The sequence below is a fragment of the Mizuhopecten yessoensis genome, unplaced genomic scaffold, assembly GCF_002113885.1.
Source record: "Mizuhopecten yessoensis strain PY_sf001 unplaced genomic scaffold, ASM211388v2 scaffold10937, whole genome shotgun sequence".
NCBI classification, from domain to species: Eukaryota; Metazoa; Mollusca; class Bivalvia; order Pectinida; family Pectinidae; genus Mizuhopecten; species Mizuhopecten yessoensis.
In genome coordinates, this window is record NW_018408796.1 from 678,381 (window position 1) to 696,272 (window position 17,892).

The 17,892-nt window shown below is 35.9% G+C and overlaps 1 protein-coding gene across 1 annotated transcript in view; it reads left to right on the forward strand.

The window, feature by feature from the left end:
• The window catches only part of LOC110463875 (protein CLEC16A-like), a 102,157-nt gene that overhangs the window by 58,209 nt on the left and 26,056 nt on the right, over positions 1-17,892 (forward strand). The window contains exons 18-20 of the mRNA XM_021518789.1: positions 3,692-3,812; positions 7,955-7,997; positions 13,685-13,793. Of these exons, the coding sequence (XP_021374464.1) occupies positions 3,692-3,812; positions 7,955-7,997; positions 13,685-13,793 (273 nt within the window). The remainder of the gene's footprint in view (positions 1-3,691; positions 3,813-7,954; positions 7,998-13,684; positions 13,794-17,892) is intronic.

Genomic DNA, 17,892 nt, shown 5'->3' on the forward strand with positions numbered 1-17,892 from the left:
GGGGGGCAAAATTTATTATGGTTTATAATGGCAAATGATACTTTGAATATTACATGTTAATAACTTGATTGGAATTATAACCTTGAGTTGACAGTTTGATACTTTGAAAATTTTGAGCCAGCCCTACCCCCAAGGGCTGTAGGGTGGGGCCCAAAGGTCAGTGTGCTAAAATTTCTTCATTTTCCTTGTTTAGAATCAGAGGTGCTAGTTTCAAATACTTTTTAGTCTTAAATCTGTATGCTAGATATTGAATAAGGTGGTTTTATTGTTTTGTGTCACATTGAATAATATTTCTGTACGTGTTAAAAACAAAATCAACACTCTGTATAAATATATCAGGTGACCGTTAAGGCCCATGGGCCTCTTGTTTTTATCTACCACAGTTATTTGTATTTTTAAACTTTAATTTCCCATTAGCATGTATGTGTCGAATTGGTGAAGTCGTGATTTGAATTCATTTCCTTCTCTGGTTATTCAAAACCATTGCTGAGGTCAGGTGATGTTTCTCAGAAACACTGATAAGCTGATATAACTACAAGAGGACTCTAACTACATTAGTTGAATTGCCATTTATAGGAATGCCCTGATAAGTTTTTCTCAGTACTCTGATTGTCGTAGATAAGTGGAAGTCCTTCAACAACAGTTTATCTACCATAACATCATGTAAATTATGTTATTATGCAAAATTCACCGATTTTAAATGATTGAAGAATTTTCAAATGGTTAACCAGGGTTTCTTAAAATACCCATGTGAACAAAGGTATTTAAATATTGACTAAAAGTCTGTACAAATGAAATTCTGTTCAGGTTTTGTTGAATTGAAAATTTCACATAAGATTTTCAGTGTACAAAATGACAATTGAATCAGCAAATTGATTTGGCTACACTGTATTTAGTAATAGCTATGTGTGAGAGTCCTGGCCACCTTACTAGGAAATAAACAAAGTCCATAGGCACACTTGATGGTCACTTTGCTAGGTAACAAACAAAGTCCATAGGCACACTTGATGTTCACTTTGCTAGGTAATAAACAAAGTCCAAAGGCACACTTGATGGTCACTTTACTAGATAATAAACATAGTCCATACGCACACTTGATGGCCACTTTACTACGTAATAAACAAAGTCCATAGGCACACTTGATGGTCACTTTACTAGATAATAAACAAAGTCCATACGCACACTTGATGGCCACTTTACTAGGTAATAAACAAAGTCCATAGGCACACTTGATGGTCACTTTTCTAGGTAATAAACAAAGTCCATAGGCACACTTGATGGTCACTACTAGGTAATAAACAAAGTCTATAGGCACACTTGATGGTCACTTTACTTCTCTAGGTCTATTCTATTTCAAGTCTTAGAGTCGAGTCGCTTCTCTGCAGTTCAGTAGAGTCAAGCTTCTTCTTTAGGTTAAGAATATTCTATTTCTCATCTTCTCCATTAATACTTAAGAGTCAAGTTGCTTCTCTGGATTTCAGCAGAGTCAAGCCTCTTCTCTAGGTGTCTTTTTGGAGTCTTGATGTTCAATTTTAAGTTTGAGTTGTATTAAGGGTATGTTAAGCAAGTAGAGTGATTGGCCCCTGATATGCCAAATGCATGTACTTCTCAGTGTATCTTATTCATGTTTTTGCTAACATGTGTAATAAACAGATAACTGTTTATCGTGTTTTAGTTGTATATAAAATGATAATTTGACATGTTAAATGTTAAATTATAGTTTGTATACAACTATAATGTACTTCTACATGCATGGCTTGTTTAGTGTATGTTTTGTTTAGTCATGAATTCATAATGTTAAAAAATGCACTTAAATGTTCATGTACATTTTGTATCTTTTCTTTGTGTTACTTATTACAAGAATGTATGCTTTGGCAGGTCTATTTCCTGTGTTGTGTCCATATGCATCTTGATACGTAGCTATATAGCTAGTCATATCTCTATGCAAGTTGTTGACATATTTATGCTAATGAGTGGGGTAGATTTTGACCAATAGGTTTTGCTAACATATGTAATAAACAGATAACTGTTTATCTTGTTTTAGTTGTATATAAATAGGTAATAAACAAAGTCCATAGGCACACTTGATGGTCACTTTACTAGGTAATAAAACAAAGTCCATAGGCACACTTGATGGCCACTTTACTAGGTAATAAACAAAGTCCATAGGCACACTTGATGGTCACTTTACTAGGTAATAAAACAAAGTCCATAGGCACACTTGATGGCCACTTTACTAGGTAATAAACAAACTCCATAGGCACACTTGATGGTCACTTTACTAGGTAATAAAACAAAGTCCATAGGCACACTTGATGGCCACTTTACTAGGTAATAAAACAAAGTCCATAGGCACACTTGATGGTCACTTTACTAGGTAATAAAACAAAGTCCATAGGCACACTTGATGGTCACTTTACTAGGTAATAAAACAAAGTCCATAGGCACACTTGATGGTCACTTTACTAGGTAATAAAACAAAGTCCATAGGCACACTTGATGGTCACTTTACTAGGTAATAAAACAAAGTCCATAGGCACACTTGATGGTCACTTTACTAGGTAATAAAACAAAGTCCATAGGCACACTTGATGGTCACTTTACTAGGTAATAAAACAAAGTCCATAGGCACACTTGATGGTCACTTTACTAGGTAATAAACAAACTCCATAGGCACACTTGATGGTCACTTTACTAGGTAATAAAACAAAGTCCATAGGCACACTTGATGGTCACTTACATTATTAACACCTTTGTGTACATGTAAGAAAGTTTGGAGTAATATAGCCCTTCATATAATTTTTCTCAGAATGTGCACTCAATATCTTGGGTAATCAGTTGATAAAATCAGTATTAAAGGGAACTCCACCACCTATCATTTATCTTGTCTGATCATTCCATTCCATCACAATATTTTACCAACTCATTTTAATTAAATTGGATTGCTATTGATTGGAATGCCCTGATAAGTTTTTCTCAGTACACTGATTGTTGTAGATTAGTGGAAGTCCTTCAACAACAGTTTTAGGAGGGATACTGGAAGCAGGCTATCTGCCTGTAGACACAACTGCTCCTTAAGTACTGTGTGCACGATTTCAATGATATATAGTACACAGAATCCTTACATAGAGGGGATATGAATATAAGTTACCTTCCCAATTTATGGAGTTTCCCTTTGCATAAAAAGATTGTTTGAACTACTCCTCCCAAATTACTGCACTGATTTGAATGATACTTGGTACACATAATGCTTACACTGAGGAGATTTTAATAGACTATATAGATTGGCATTATCTCCTCTTATTTAAGAGTTTTGCCCCCTTGTAAAATAATATTCTTTGCACTAGTTCTCCACGAGTATGCCATTGATTTAGATGTTCTCAGTCACAGAGTCCTAAATCAAGAGGATGTAAATAAGGTACTTTAAAAGGGACTCTGGAAAGATATATTTTAACAGTTCTTGACACATGAGGGGGTATTTGTCTGGATTCCTCATGAAATAAGGTTTAAATGTGTGCTTTCTGTGTGTAATTTAGGACTTGTTTCTAATGTTGTAGAGTTAAGATTGTTTGGCCATGTTTGGTTAACATTTCAGGAAGCTTTTGATATTTTGATCATTTGTTCTTTGTACACATCACTAGCACTGTACAAATACAGTATTATTTTCATATGAATTTTGTTTGTTTCCCAGGCGATCGGAGTGTTTATCATGGTGCGGGACCTGTCTCTGTGTCTGATGCATGAGGAGGAAACACAGCTGCCTCTCACCAAGGAGAAAGCCTGTGTCAAGGTGTCTGAGATACTAGACCTTAGTGAGTATACAGCCCATCTGTTGTGGTGTCTGAGATACCAGACCTTAGTGAGTATTCAACCCATCTGTTGTGGTGTCTGAGATACTAGACCTTAGTGAGTAGTCAACCCATCTGTTGTGGTGTCTGAGATACTAGACCTTAGTGAGTAGTCAACCCATCTGTTGTGGGGTCTGAGATACAAGACCTTTGTGAGTATTCAACCCATCTGTTGTGAGGTCTGAGGTACTAGACCTTAGTGGGTAGTCAACCTATCTGTGACAGGGTCTGAGATACTAGACCTTAGTGAGTAGTCAACCCATATGTTGTGGCGTCTGAGATACTAGACCTTAGTGGGTAGCCAACCTATCTGTGACAGGGTATGAGATACTAGACCTTATTGATTAGTCAACCCATCTGTTGGGGTGTCTGAGATACTAGACTTTAGTGAGTAGTCAACCAGTGAGTAGTCAACCCATCAGTTGTGGTGTCTGAGATACTAGTCCTTAGTGAGTATTCAGCCCGTCTGTTGCGGGGTCTGAGATACTAGGCCTTAGTGAGTAGTCAACCTATATGTGACAGGGTCTGAGATACTAGGCCTTAGTGAGTAGTCATCCTATCTGTTGTGGTGTCTGAGATTCTAGACCTTAGTGAGTATTCCACCCATCTGTTGTGGTGTCTGAGATACTAGACCTTAGTGAGTATTCAGCCCGTCTGTTGTGGGGTCTGAGATACTAGACCTTAGTGAGTAGTCAACCCATCTGTTGTGGGGTCTGAGATACTAGACCATAGTGAGTAGTCAACCCATTTGTTGTGGTGTCTGAGATACTAGACCTTAGTGAGTATTCAGCCCATCTGTTTTGGTGTCTGAGATACCAGACCTTAGTGAGTAGTCAACCCATCTGTTGTGGTGTCTGAGATACTAGACCTTAGTGAGTAGTAACCTCATCTGTTGTGGGATCTGAGATACTAGACCTTAGTGAGTAGTCAACCCATCGGTTGTGGTCTCTGAGATACTAGACCTTAGTGAGTATTCAACCCATATGTTGTGGTGTCTGAGATACTAGAACTTAGTGAGTAGTCAACCCATCTGTTGTGGTGTCTGAGATACTAGACCTTAGTGAGTATTCAACCCATTTGTTGTGGTGTCTGAGATACTAGACCTTAGTGAGTATTCAGCCCATCTGTTTTGGGGTCTGAGATACTAGACCTTAGTGAGTATTTAACCCATCTGTTGTGGTGTCTGAGATACTAGACCTTAGTGAGTAGTCAACCTATATGTGACAGGGTCTGAGATACTAGACCTTAGTGAGTATTCAGCCCATCTGTTGTGGGGTCTTAGATACTAGACCTTAGTGAGTATTCAACCCATCTGTTGTGGTGTCTGAGATACTAGACCTTAGTGAGTAGTCAACCCATCTGTGAAAGGGTCTGAGATACAAGACCTTTGTGAGTATTCAACCCATCTGTTGTGGGGTCTGAGATACTAGACCTTGGTGAGTAGTCAACCTGTCTGTGAAAGGGTCTGATATACTAGACCTTAGTGAGTAGTCAACCCATCTGTTGTCAGGTCTGAGATACTAGACCTTAGTGAGTATTCAACCCATCTGTTGTGGGGTCTGATATACTAGACCTTAGTGAGTATTCAGCCCATCTGTTGTGGTGTCTGATATACTAGACCTTAGTGAGTATTCAACCCATCAGTGACAGGGTCTGAGATACAAGACCTTAATGAGTAGTCAACCCATCTGTTGTGCGGTCTGATATACTAGACCTTAGTGAGTAGTCAACCCATCTGTTGTGGTGTCTGATATACTAGACCTTAGTGAGTATTCAGCCCATCTGTTGTGGGGTCTGAGATACAAGACCTTAGTGATCATTCAGCCCATCTGTTGTGGTGTCTGAGATACTAGAACTTAGTGAGTATTCCACCCACCTGTGACAGGGTCTGAGATACTAGACCTTAGTGAGTATTTAAGCCATTTTTAGTGGATTCTGAGATACTAGAATTTAGTGAGTATTCAACTCACCTTTGATAGGGTCTTAAATACTTAAGCTTAGTATTTCAATTTGAATTGAATTCACAAAGTCTCTAAAAACGAGGAATGGATGATAGATAATGTTATACCAAGTGTGTATAAGCAAAGTGTGTTTAGAAAATTCCAGAAAGAGCTATATTCTCGTGTTACTGGTTCTATATTTAAAAATTAGAGGAATCTGTTCTACTTTTAGTCTTCCTGGTATAAGGTTTCTGTGTCATTCTGTACGTCTGATAAGGTGGTAAATTTGGCATAGGAGGTAAATGTGCTTTTAATCATAGGCCATCAGCTAGTTATTTAAAGGTTACACTGTACAGGAAGATTAGAAAGTACGTAAAAAACACTGAATTCAAGATCATTGTATTACAGATAACAGTCTTGTTGAGTCATTTCATTCACATGTAATGATTGGTGTTATAGATATAAAAAATATACAAAGCACATCTAAAACGGTTATGTTGATCGATGGTAACAGTCTCAGCTATGAATAACATACATGTATTTACAGTATGATATCTGGAGTAATTTGGTTGGGTTTCGGTGTACTTAGCTTACCTGGTCCATTTGAGTTCTGCATGTTTTAAAGATTAGGAGAACTTTCAACTACATGTATACAGCCAATACCCACAAACACAACCATAGTACCTTGTATACAAAATTACCTACAGAAACAGTCAGACAGGTGATAGTTAACGACTAAATGCTAGCTTTGTTATAATTACCTTCCAAGGGAAAGTATTAGATCTATTCTTGATCAGGCATGTAGCTTGCTTTGGATAAAAAGTCCTCAGATATATTCAAATAAATGTTCTTGGGTTAAATGTGATAAATACTGGTATGGCACAATATATTTGGTCTGAAGCCTAAGATTGTTGAGTGCTATAAGATCGGTTCAAATTAATTACATTGAGCTACTTTTAAGGTCTGCGAGGTCAAGTGTCTTTCAAAATCCTACTCTCCTGACCCCGTATATTGATTGTAACCACAGAACTTAGAAACTAAGAAACAACTGAGATTTTCACTACACAGATTAGACATTGTGTTACACGTACATTCATTCCTGCCGTCAGGGACTTAGTCCTAGTATCTTGGAAATGGCCACAATATCCACCCTAAGGCAACACTTTTTTGCTTGGCATAAAGAGATAGCAACATTCATGCTACTGTGATATGCTTCCCTTGACCATAATTATATTGGAAATGGCAATGAGGGGGGAGGGCTTATTGAAGGACAATGAAATATTTTTTATAGACATATCTACTGAACTTCAATAGATAATGTGTGGGCTGATGAACAGACATGAGCTTATTGCCTGATAAATATAGCCATATTATGTATGCTTGGGACCAGAAAATAACATTTCAAGGTGTTTGTCCCCTGGATGCTGAGAGGTGGAGCCCAAAATTGGGAATAGTTTTCTAAATTTCTTTTAATGAGAATATTTTGCCACATCTTAACCTCCTGTAGACAGATACAGGCCCTCTAGGCATCATGTTACAGAAAGTGACCTTGTCCAACTTTCATGATAACAGGGCTCAGATATGTTAAACACTTCAAAAGAATTCTTCTACCAATTTGATATTTGCACTGTAGCATACTCTAGATTGGGACTATCCAATGAAATGCCTTGACCCACTTGGCCTAAGGTGAATTGAAAACTTTCTACAAGTACTAGTACCTCTACAAAACTATTTAGTGTAAATTCAAGATATTTTGTCTAGCCTACTGTCATGGGAGGCTATCAGAATTTCTTTTAGCAAGAGAACTTGAAGAAATATTAACAACTGAGCTTAGCATGGCATACAGAATCTGTCATTCCATTGTCAATATGTTAACGACTTCTTATATAGAACCATAAGCTCTGGAGTCATAATGTTTACCTTGTAGCTTGCAGTAGTGAAGGGCAATCAGATTGTTAACACAAATCACTTCTACAGAAGTTTGAAGACATGGAATTGTCCTGTAGCATTCTTACTGGTAAAAGCCAAACATCCTTAACCATTAAGTTTACAATGATCAAATTTAGTAATCAATTTGATTGTGTGTTAACTTGGTGAATGATCTTTCTTTATTTGACAGAATTGACAGAAAAGAAATTCAATTCCCTGTATGTATTTGTTTTGTAGATAACAGTGACTTGATTGCCTGTACTATAGTGACAAAGGAAAGGTAAGACCTTTTTGTTAACACCTGTAGGAAAGTAGCCCACAAATTGGAGACTTTGACCGGCTTCTTCAGGAAAATCAAGCCAACATTTGTAATGTTTAGCCTGCTTTGATGGATACCTTGGTCAAATAAATTAATTACCTTGACCCACCATCAGGATATCAAAGTTGTTAAAAATAAAGAAAAAAATGCTGTAATCTTTAAAGATTTTAGGGCCTTTTGTTTAATAATACCCTAAAACAACAACATTTACCTGGATACAGGTACATTTGAACCTCTATCAACAGTCTTTGCCAAACATGTGAAACATTTGACATGACTGAAAAAAGCTATCACACTGTTAGTCCAAATGTCTGATTATATTGGAAGTTTTACAGAGCCAGCTGCCCATTATTTCATATAATTCTAAAAATGCTAAGATAGAAGTGCCACAAAATAGAAATGTGGAAATAACTTCAGAGTCCCTTTTATGTTTTAAGTTATTTATGGAAGTCAAGCATGTAAACAATACAAGTAAGATTTCAAATGTACAATCTCAAACCATGCAATGTCATCTCTCAATTTATGACCCTCATACATATGTCCAAAGTCTAATAAAATTTGGTTTTCACCAGACCAGAGGTCCTGTAACTTAGCATTTCTGTTGGTATAGACTGTAAGTAATGAAAACACCCCGGAAAATGTTCTGTCACTTGTTGATCGTCACAGAAGTCAGATATAGGGAATGTGACAACCACCTGTCATCACTGGTCATCTCAAAACCACCTGTCATCACTCGTCATCTCAAAACCATCTGTCATCACTGGTCATCTCAAAACCACCTGTCATCACTGGTCATCTCAAAACCATCTGTCATCACTTGTCATCTCAAAACCACCTGTCATCACTTGTCATCTCAAAACAATGTTTCCATCATCAACACCAAAGGTTTAGGATATAAAGGACATCGTGGTCCAAATGAAATATTTTTTCTGGAACTACCAATTTCATTTTAATTAAAGTTTGAGGGTTAACCGTACTTATAACATGATATACTACAAGTCTTTGTTATATACTACATGTCTTTGTTATATACTACAAGTCTTTGTTATATACTACAAGTCTTTGTTATATACTACTTTGTTACTGCAGACATGTACTTGTGTAAAGAAGCTGAAATTAAAGTGAAAGGACATACTTGCCATGCCTAACCCTCCTTATTTAGGAGGGAGACTCCTCATTTTGGACCCTAAAATTGAGCATTTTCAGACAGTATATTTGCTAAACTATTCCTTTTTAGCCCACCATCATCTGATGGTGGGCTATTCAAATCACCCTGCGTTCGTGGTCCGTGGTCCGTCGTCCGTTGTCCATCCGTAAACAATTCTTGTTATCGGTATTTCTCAAGAAGTACTAGAGGGACCTTTCTCAAATTTTATATGCAGGTTCCTCTTGGTCCTTAGCTGTGCAGGGCAACTTATGAGACTGATCGGATAAACAACATGGCCGACAGGCAGCCATCTTGGATTTTGATAGTGAAAGTTTGTTATTGCTATTTCTCAAGAAGTACTAGAAGGATATTTCTCAAATTTTATATGTAGGTTCCCCTTGGTCCTTAGCTGTTCAGGGCAACTTTTGAGACTGATCGGATAAACAACATGGCCGACAGGCAGCCATATTGGATTTTGATAGTGAAAGTTTGTTATCGCTATTTCTCAAGAAGTACCAGAGGGATCTTTCTCAAATTGTATATGTAGGTTCCCCTTGGTCCTTAGCTGTGCAGGGCAACTTTTGAGACTGATCGGATAAACAACATGGCCGACAGGCAGCCATCTTTGATTTTGATATTGAAAGTTTGTTATCGCTATTTCTCAAGAAGTACCAGAGGGATCTTTCTCAAATTTTATATGCAGGTTCCACTTGGTCTTTACCTGTGCAGGGCAACTTATGATACTGATCGGATAAACAACATGGCCGACAGGTAGCCATCTTGGATTTTGATAGTGAAAGTTTGTTAGTACTATTTCTCAGGAATAACTTGAGAGATCTTTCTCAAGTTTGATATGTAGGTTCCCCTTGATCCCTCGTTGTGTATGTTATATTTTGAGACTGATCATAAAAAAAAAATGGATTAAAAGAAGAACTGAACAGATCTTTCTCATATTGCAATGATCGATTCTATTTCTTTCACATTAAATACTGTACTAGTAAATATGTGAAATGACAAACTCACTTTGAAGGTTGGCTTTCATACACACACATCAGTATTAAGTTTAGATCAATAGTTACCTCAAGGTGCATTTACTATTAACATGACTCGATCAAACAGGTTAAAGGAAAGAAGAGAAAAGATCGAACTGACAAAGAACTAATGAAGATGGTACAAAGGTGGGCGCCAAGATCCCTCTGGGATCTCTTGTTTGTAAGGTTCGATGATTTCACCTAAAAGAACAGCTCAAACAATGCCATTAAAAAGTGTGATTTTTTCCCTAGAATGTATATACACACATTATAATTTTCCATTTAATTCTGAGCATGTGTAATCTCCCCATGGAAAATGTTGGCAAGTATGAAAGGAGTTATACTGTTGGACACACACTGGCTACTATAAATATCTAGTGACCATTCAGGTAGCTTTTATAAGTTTGGTAGAGGACCTCTGTACATTTAATAGTTCCTGGAATCAATTAACCTGTTTTAAATGAATACTTGCAGAATAATAATATTTGTTTAAGCTTGAAGTCTATTTAATTTTGCATTTGTACTCAATACATGTATTTGCATGCTTGTAGATACATTAGTAATGTCAAATGTGTAAACAGAAAATTTTACCTTAGCTCTATTGTTTGGTTATAGGTTTGAATGCTATTATATCAGGGTTAGAAAACATCTGGGGCAGTAAAACTATATAAAACATCAATAGAAGGGGGATGATTTATGATAGCCTATACTCACTATTGACAGCCATACTACACACTAACAATAGCAACTACACACTGTTAACAGCCAATATAAACAGACTGTCTGTCTGTCTGTTCATGAGAAAATCTTGTCCAGACAACTCCCCCTAAACTAATAGGCAGATTACAACAAACTCTATATATGGAGGATGGACGCACTTGCAGTAACCTCACCTGATATATATATAAACATTTTGACATTTTTTCAGAGTTATTGCCCATTTTGTCCTTGTGACGGGTTACATTGAACTTTTTTTGAAAATGATACATGGGGGCTTAAACTATATCAGATGGTCAATTGTTTTATTCAAAATGGCCTCTGATAGGCTGAGACAATAGCAGTTTAATTATTGGCTTATTAACTGCTTATTTTGCAAGCATATTCTCTCTCAGCCCTTATGGTTTCGACTCTAACATAAATATAAAACAAAAAAACAGCATTTTCAAACATTTATGTTTTGAGGGTATTTTCTACATTAAGGACTTGGTAGATGATCATGGTAATCTCTTGACATATAATCAGTTTGTAGAAAATTATCAAATCACTTTGAACTTTATGAATTACAATAGCCCTTATTAGCGCTATACCTAGAGGCTGGAAGAGAGTAATTCACTTATACATGAAAATCTGAAACAGCTCAGAAATAGCGATAAATCGAGAGGAAAATTGTGTCTACATTAATAGCAAATCCAGTGAAGTCCCAGGAAAGGTGGCATGTTCTATTAGACATTTCTCTAAATAATAATAAATGGGAGCAGGTAAATACTTTACCATTTATTGAGACAAAAGATTCAAAATTACAAAGTCTGCAATATAGAATCATTCACAGATTTTTTTTCACCAACTCTATGTTGTTAAAACAAAAGCTGCTAGAGAGCGGTGAATATAGTTTCTGCAGTGGAGCATCAGAAACAATATACCACCTTTTCTGGGCCTGTGTACATAGCCAGTCATTGTGGACTTGTCTGATCAATTCAGTCTTAAATCAGTATGATATTGTTATAGAAAAAAAACCTGATATTTTCCTATTTGGGGTTACTGAAGATGTCAAACCACTTGGAATAAACCTTTTAATATCATTGATTAAGAAATATATATCATTAAGAATATCCCTATTTCTCAGGAAGTATTAGAGGGATCTTTCTCAAAATGTATATGTAGGTTCCCCTTGGTTCCTTGTTGTGCAAGGGCATCTTTTTGAGACTGATCGGATAAACAACATGGCTGACAGGCAGCCATCTTTGATTTTGACAGTGAAGATTTGTTATCACTATTCTTCAGTAAGAACTGGAGGGATCTTTCTCAAACTTTATATGTAGGTTTCCCTTGGTCCCTAGTTGTGCAGGGCAACTTTTGAGACTGATCGGAAAAACAACATGTCCGACAGGCAGCCGTCTTGGATTTTGATAGTGAAGGTTTGTTATGGCTATTTCTCAGGAAGTACTGGAGAGATCCATCTCAAATTATATATGTAGGCTCCCCTTGGTCTGAAGTTGTGCATATTTAATCTGAAGACTGATCGGATATAAAAAAAAAATGGCCAACAGGCCACCATCTTGGATTGTGACATTAAAGGTTTGTTATCACTATTTCTCAGTAATTACTGGAGGGATTTTTCTCAAACTTTTATGTAGGTTCCCCTTGGTCTGCAGTTGTGCATAAACAAAATGTCCAACAGGCAGTCATCTTGGATTTTGACTTTGAAGGTTTGTTATCGCTATTTCTCAGCAAGTACTGGAGGGATCTTTCTCAAATTTTGTATGTAGGTTCCCCTTGGTCCCTTGTTGTGCAGGTTAACTTTTGAGACTGATCAGATAAACAAAATGGCCGACAGGCAGCCATCTTGGATTTTAAAAGTGAAGATTTGTTTTCGCTATTTCTAACGAAGTACTGGAGGGATCTTTCTCAAATCTTATATGTAGGTTCCCCTCGGTCCTTAGTTGTACATAATTACTTTTGAGACTGATCATATAAACAAAATGGTCAACAGGCAGCCATCTTGGATTTTGACAGTGAAGGTTTGTTATGGCTATGACTTAAATTTTGTATGTAGGTTCCCCTTGGTATGAAGTTATGCATATTTCCTTATGAGACTTATGGGATAAACAAATCTTTGGTTTTGATAATTAAGGTTTGTTATGGCTATTTCCCAGGAAGTAGTACTTTATTGTTCATGTTTACTTTTGAAACTGATCAGATAAGCAAAATGGCCTGACTGATAGCCATCTTCGATTTTTGACCGTGAAGGTTTGTTAGTAAATTGTACTATTCCTCAGGAATGACTTGAGGGATCTTTCTCAAATTTGACATGTAGGTTCCCCTTGATCCCTCATTGTGCATGTTATATTTTGAGACTGATCATAAAAACAAAATGGCTAAAGGAAGAACTAAACAGATCCTTCTCATATTGCAATGATCAAAAAATTGAAGAGGTCAAATGGGGGCATATTTTTTTAATATTTTTATGTCTGTGGTATTGACAATAGGTATATTCATGACTGGTGGCATTGACAATTAATAGGTATATTCCTGTGTGATAAGACATGTCTGTGACATTGACAATAGGTATATTCCTGTGCGATAAGACATGTCTGTGTATTTTGTATTAACAGTTCAAACCACCTGCAATTGACAATTTGTGGAACATCCTTGTATGGAATGTAAACACCTTCTATTATTATTTTTGATAGTTTTAAGAACTTGATGACAGTAAAGTGTCCAACTTAAAGTCTTTTTTATTGTGTTGCTAGGAAACAAGAGAGGCGTTTTTTAGTGATTGACAGCGTCCAGATGATACTGGTAGAACCGGACACCAAGCGACTGGGTTGGGGTGTGGTCAGATTTGTCGGTTTACTTCAGGTAAGTTGGTAAACAATGTCCTGTAAGCTTTAATACTGCAAGTTAATGAACTTTGACTTTTTGAGGAAGATTTTATTGTTTTCTATGACAAATAAAATTCCTTGCATTTGTATTAGGATACAAATTTAAAACGGTGAGAATTTATGGAGAAAAAAATAGATAAATAGGTACTTCAGTGCTAATAAATATAGATTCTCTCTTATATAAACATTAATGATTGCTCTAACACAATAAGATCTCCTAATGGGTTTTTTCATGTGGTTAACATTCACAGTTATCTGTTTTTATTTGGGTTGCTTTCACAATTAAGCAAAAAAAAAAATATTGGTAAAAGGTAGGTGTTATTTCCTTGTGGGATATGTCACATAGAGGGATGTGCCCTTGTCTGATTGAAATGACCATAATAAGTTGGTTTGCCATTGGTATCATCACAGAAAAAAACCTGAAATAGCTTCCTATCAATAAATTAACTCGGATATTGTCTTTAAACAACTACCAGTTATAAACAACTGATGCCTAATGATATAAACATACAGGTAGCCATTTATGTGTACTTACATTGATCAGGACAAACAGCATCAATAACATTACCAAGTATTTACACTGATTGACATATATACTACAACAAAGAGTTCCATTAGTTAACACAAGTACTGCGACACAGGACCAAGACACGACATGAATTCTGATTTAATAGTCAGTCTAAATACAAACATATCAGGCATAATCTAACATACCATAGTCAGCCTAAATACAAACATATCAGGCATAATCTAACATAGCATAGTCAGACTAAATACAAACATATCAGGCATAATCTAACATAGCATACTCAGCCTAAATACAAACATATCAGGCATAATCTAACATACCATAGTCAGCCTTAATACAAACATATCAGGCATAATCTAACATAGCATAGTCAGCCTAAATACAAACATATCAGGCATAATCTAACATAGCATAGTCAGCCTAAATACAAACATATCAGGCATAATCTAACATAGCATAGTCAGCCTAAATACAAACATATCAGGCATAATCTAACATAGCATAGTCAGCCTAAATACAAACATATCAGGCATAATCTAACATAGCATAGTCAGCCTAAATACAAACATATCAGGCATAATCTAACATAGCATAGTCAGCCTAAATACAAACATATCAGGCATAATCTAACATAGCATAGTCAGCCTAAATACAAACATATCAGGCATAATCTAACATAGCATAGTCAGCCTAAATACAAACATATCAGGCATAATCTAACATAGCATAGTCAGCCTAAATACAAACATATCAGGCATAATCTAACATAGCATAGTCAGCCTAAATACAAACATATCAGGCATAATCTAGCATAGCATAGTCAGCCTAAATACAAACATATCAGGCATAATCTAACATAGCATAGTCAGCCTAAATACAAACATATCAGGCATAATCTAACATAGCATAGTCAGCCTAAATACAAACATATCAGGCATAATCTAACATAGCATAGTCAGCCTAAATACAAACATATCAGGCATAATCTAACATAGCATAGTCAGCCTAAATACAAACATATCAGGCATAATCTAACATAGCATAGTCAGCCTAAATACAAACATATCAGGCATAATCTAACATAGCATAGTCAGCCTAAATACAAACATATCAGGCATAATCTAACATAGCATAGTCAGCCTAAATACAAACATATCAGGCATAATCTAACATAGCATAGTCAGCCTAAATACAAACATATCAGGCATAATCTAACATAGCATAGTCAGCCTAAATACAAACATATCAGGCATAATCTAACATAGCATAGTCAGCCTAAATACAAACATATCAGGCATAATCTAACATAGCATAGTCAGCCTAAATACAAACATATCAGGCATAATCTAACATAGCATAGTCAGCCTAAATACAAACATATCAGGCATAATCTAACATAGCATAGTCAGCCTAAATACAAACATATCAGGCATAATCTAACATAGCATAGTCAGCCTAAATACAAACATATCAGGCATAATCTAACATAGCATAGTCAGCCTAAATACAAACATATCAGGCATAATCTAACATAGCATAGTCAGCCTAAATACAAACATATCAGGCATAATCTAACATAGCATAGTCAGCCTAAATACAAACATATCAGGCATAATCTAACATAGCATAGTCAGCCTAAATACAAACATATCAGGCATAATCTAACATAGCATAGTCAGCCTAAATACAAACATATCAGGCATAATCTAACATAGCATAGTCAGCCTAAATACAAACATATCAGGCATAATCTAACATAGCATAGTCAGCCTAAATACAAACATATCAGGCATAATCTAACATAGCATAGTCAGCCTAAATACAAACATATCAGGCATAATCTAACATAGCATAGTCAGCCTAAATACAAACATATCAGGCATAATCTAACATAGCATAGTCAGCCTAAATACAAACATATCAGGCATAATCTAACATAGCATAGTCAGCCTAAATACAAACATATCAGGCATAATCTAACATAGCATAGTCAGCCTAAGTACAAAAATATCAAGCATAATCTAACATAGCATAGTCAGACTAAATACAAACCTATCAGGCATAATCTAACATAGCAGAGTCAGCCTAAATACAAACATATCAGGCATAATCTAGCATAGCATAGTCAGCCTAAATACAACAATATCAGACATAATCTAACATACCTTAGTCAGCCTTAATACAAACATATCAGGCATAATCAAACATAGCATAGTCAGCCTAAATACAAACATATCAGGCATAATCTAATATAGCATAGTCAGCCTAAATACACACATATCAGGCATAATCTAACATAGCATAGTCAGCCTTAATACAAACATATCAGGCATAATCTAACATACCATAGTCAGCCTAAATACAAACATATCAGGCATGATCTAACAAAGCAACCAAAGAAAAGTCATCTAAGCCGATTCAATAAAACAACAACACATCAGTTTGATCATAATTCATCTAAAAAAAATATATCTTTCTAATGTAAGCATTTCTGTTTAAGGTAAATGTCCTAACTCATGTGTTAAGGAAATTTGATATGTACATTGTTCCATTTCCTTATGATTATGGACCTGAAAGTGTTTAGGCTGCTACTCAGTGTGATTTACTACATACTATAAACTTACCATGAAATTACCTTGATTAACAAGCCTGATACCAACAAGTGTAACAAATGAAATATTTTTGTGTGTGCGGGATACAGAATTAAAAAATTTCAAAGGGGAAAAGTTAAACTTTTTTATTTTAATCATATTTTCTCTTACATTGAGCTTATATCATTATTGTATTGTGGTGTATCCTGGTATATAAGTAGGTTACTAGCTTCTGGGCTGCATTCGTTTATCGTGACCTGTGGGACCATAGTTGTTCGTTTATTATTAAATAAGGTCGGACTTAGTAATCTGATGCTGCTTTCAGGCGAGCCTTGACAAAGCATTGCAAGGCCTGCATAAACACTTGCAGGTCCGTGGTGATGTATACTTGAAAATGTTACATTTAAAAACAGACAAACCGGTTGAACTGGATAAGGGAAAGGGGCCCTGGTACAGGAAAATGTTATCAGTTTTCGAGGTGCTACTGTTTGAGGTATACATCCTTACTCCCCAGTTCTATAATATAAGATGTAATATTAATCTATTTCTAAATATTTTCTCCATGTTGGTAAGTATGGATTGTATACCCACTCATACAGCACAACTAGTGAGGTATTTGTGTAGAGCATCCTTGAGCAAATGGACACAAATTTGTATAAACATTTATTAATACCAGTCATAAATGTTTTCGAGAGTATATGAGCCTCTAATGAGTAAATATAAAATATAAGTTAAAAATATATATATTTTTCTAGTAACTAAAGAGTGCTTAATCCATGTCACTTTGGGAATTGATGTATTATTGATGTGTACAGGTATTTGCATTTTGGTAACAAATGAAATTGGTGCAGTGTTGATGTATTGATTTAGAGAATTGGTACATTATCTATGTAAGGTACTTGGTAACTCAGGGCTATAGTAGGTCAGAGAATTGGTACATTATCTATGTAAGGTAC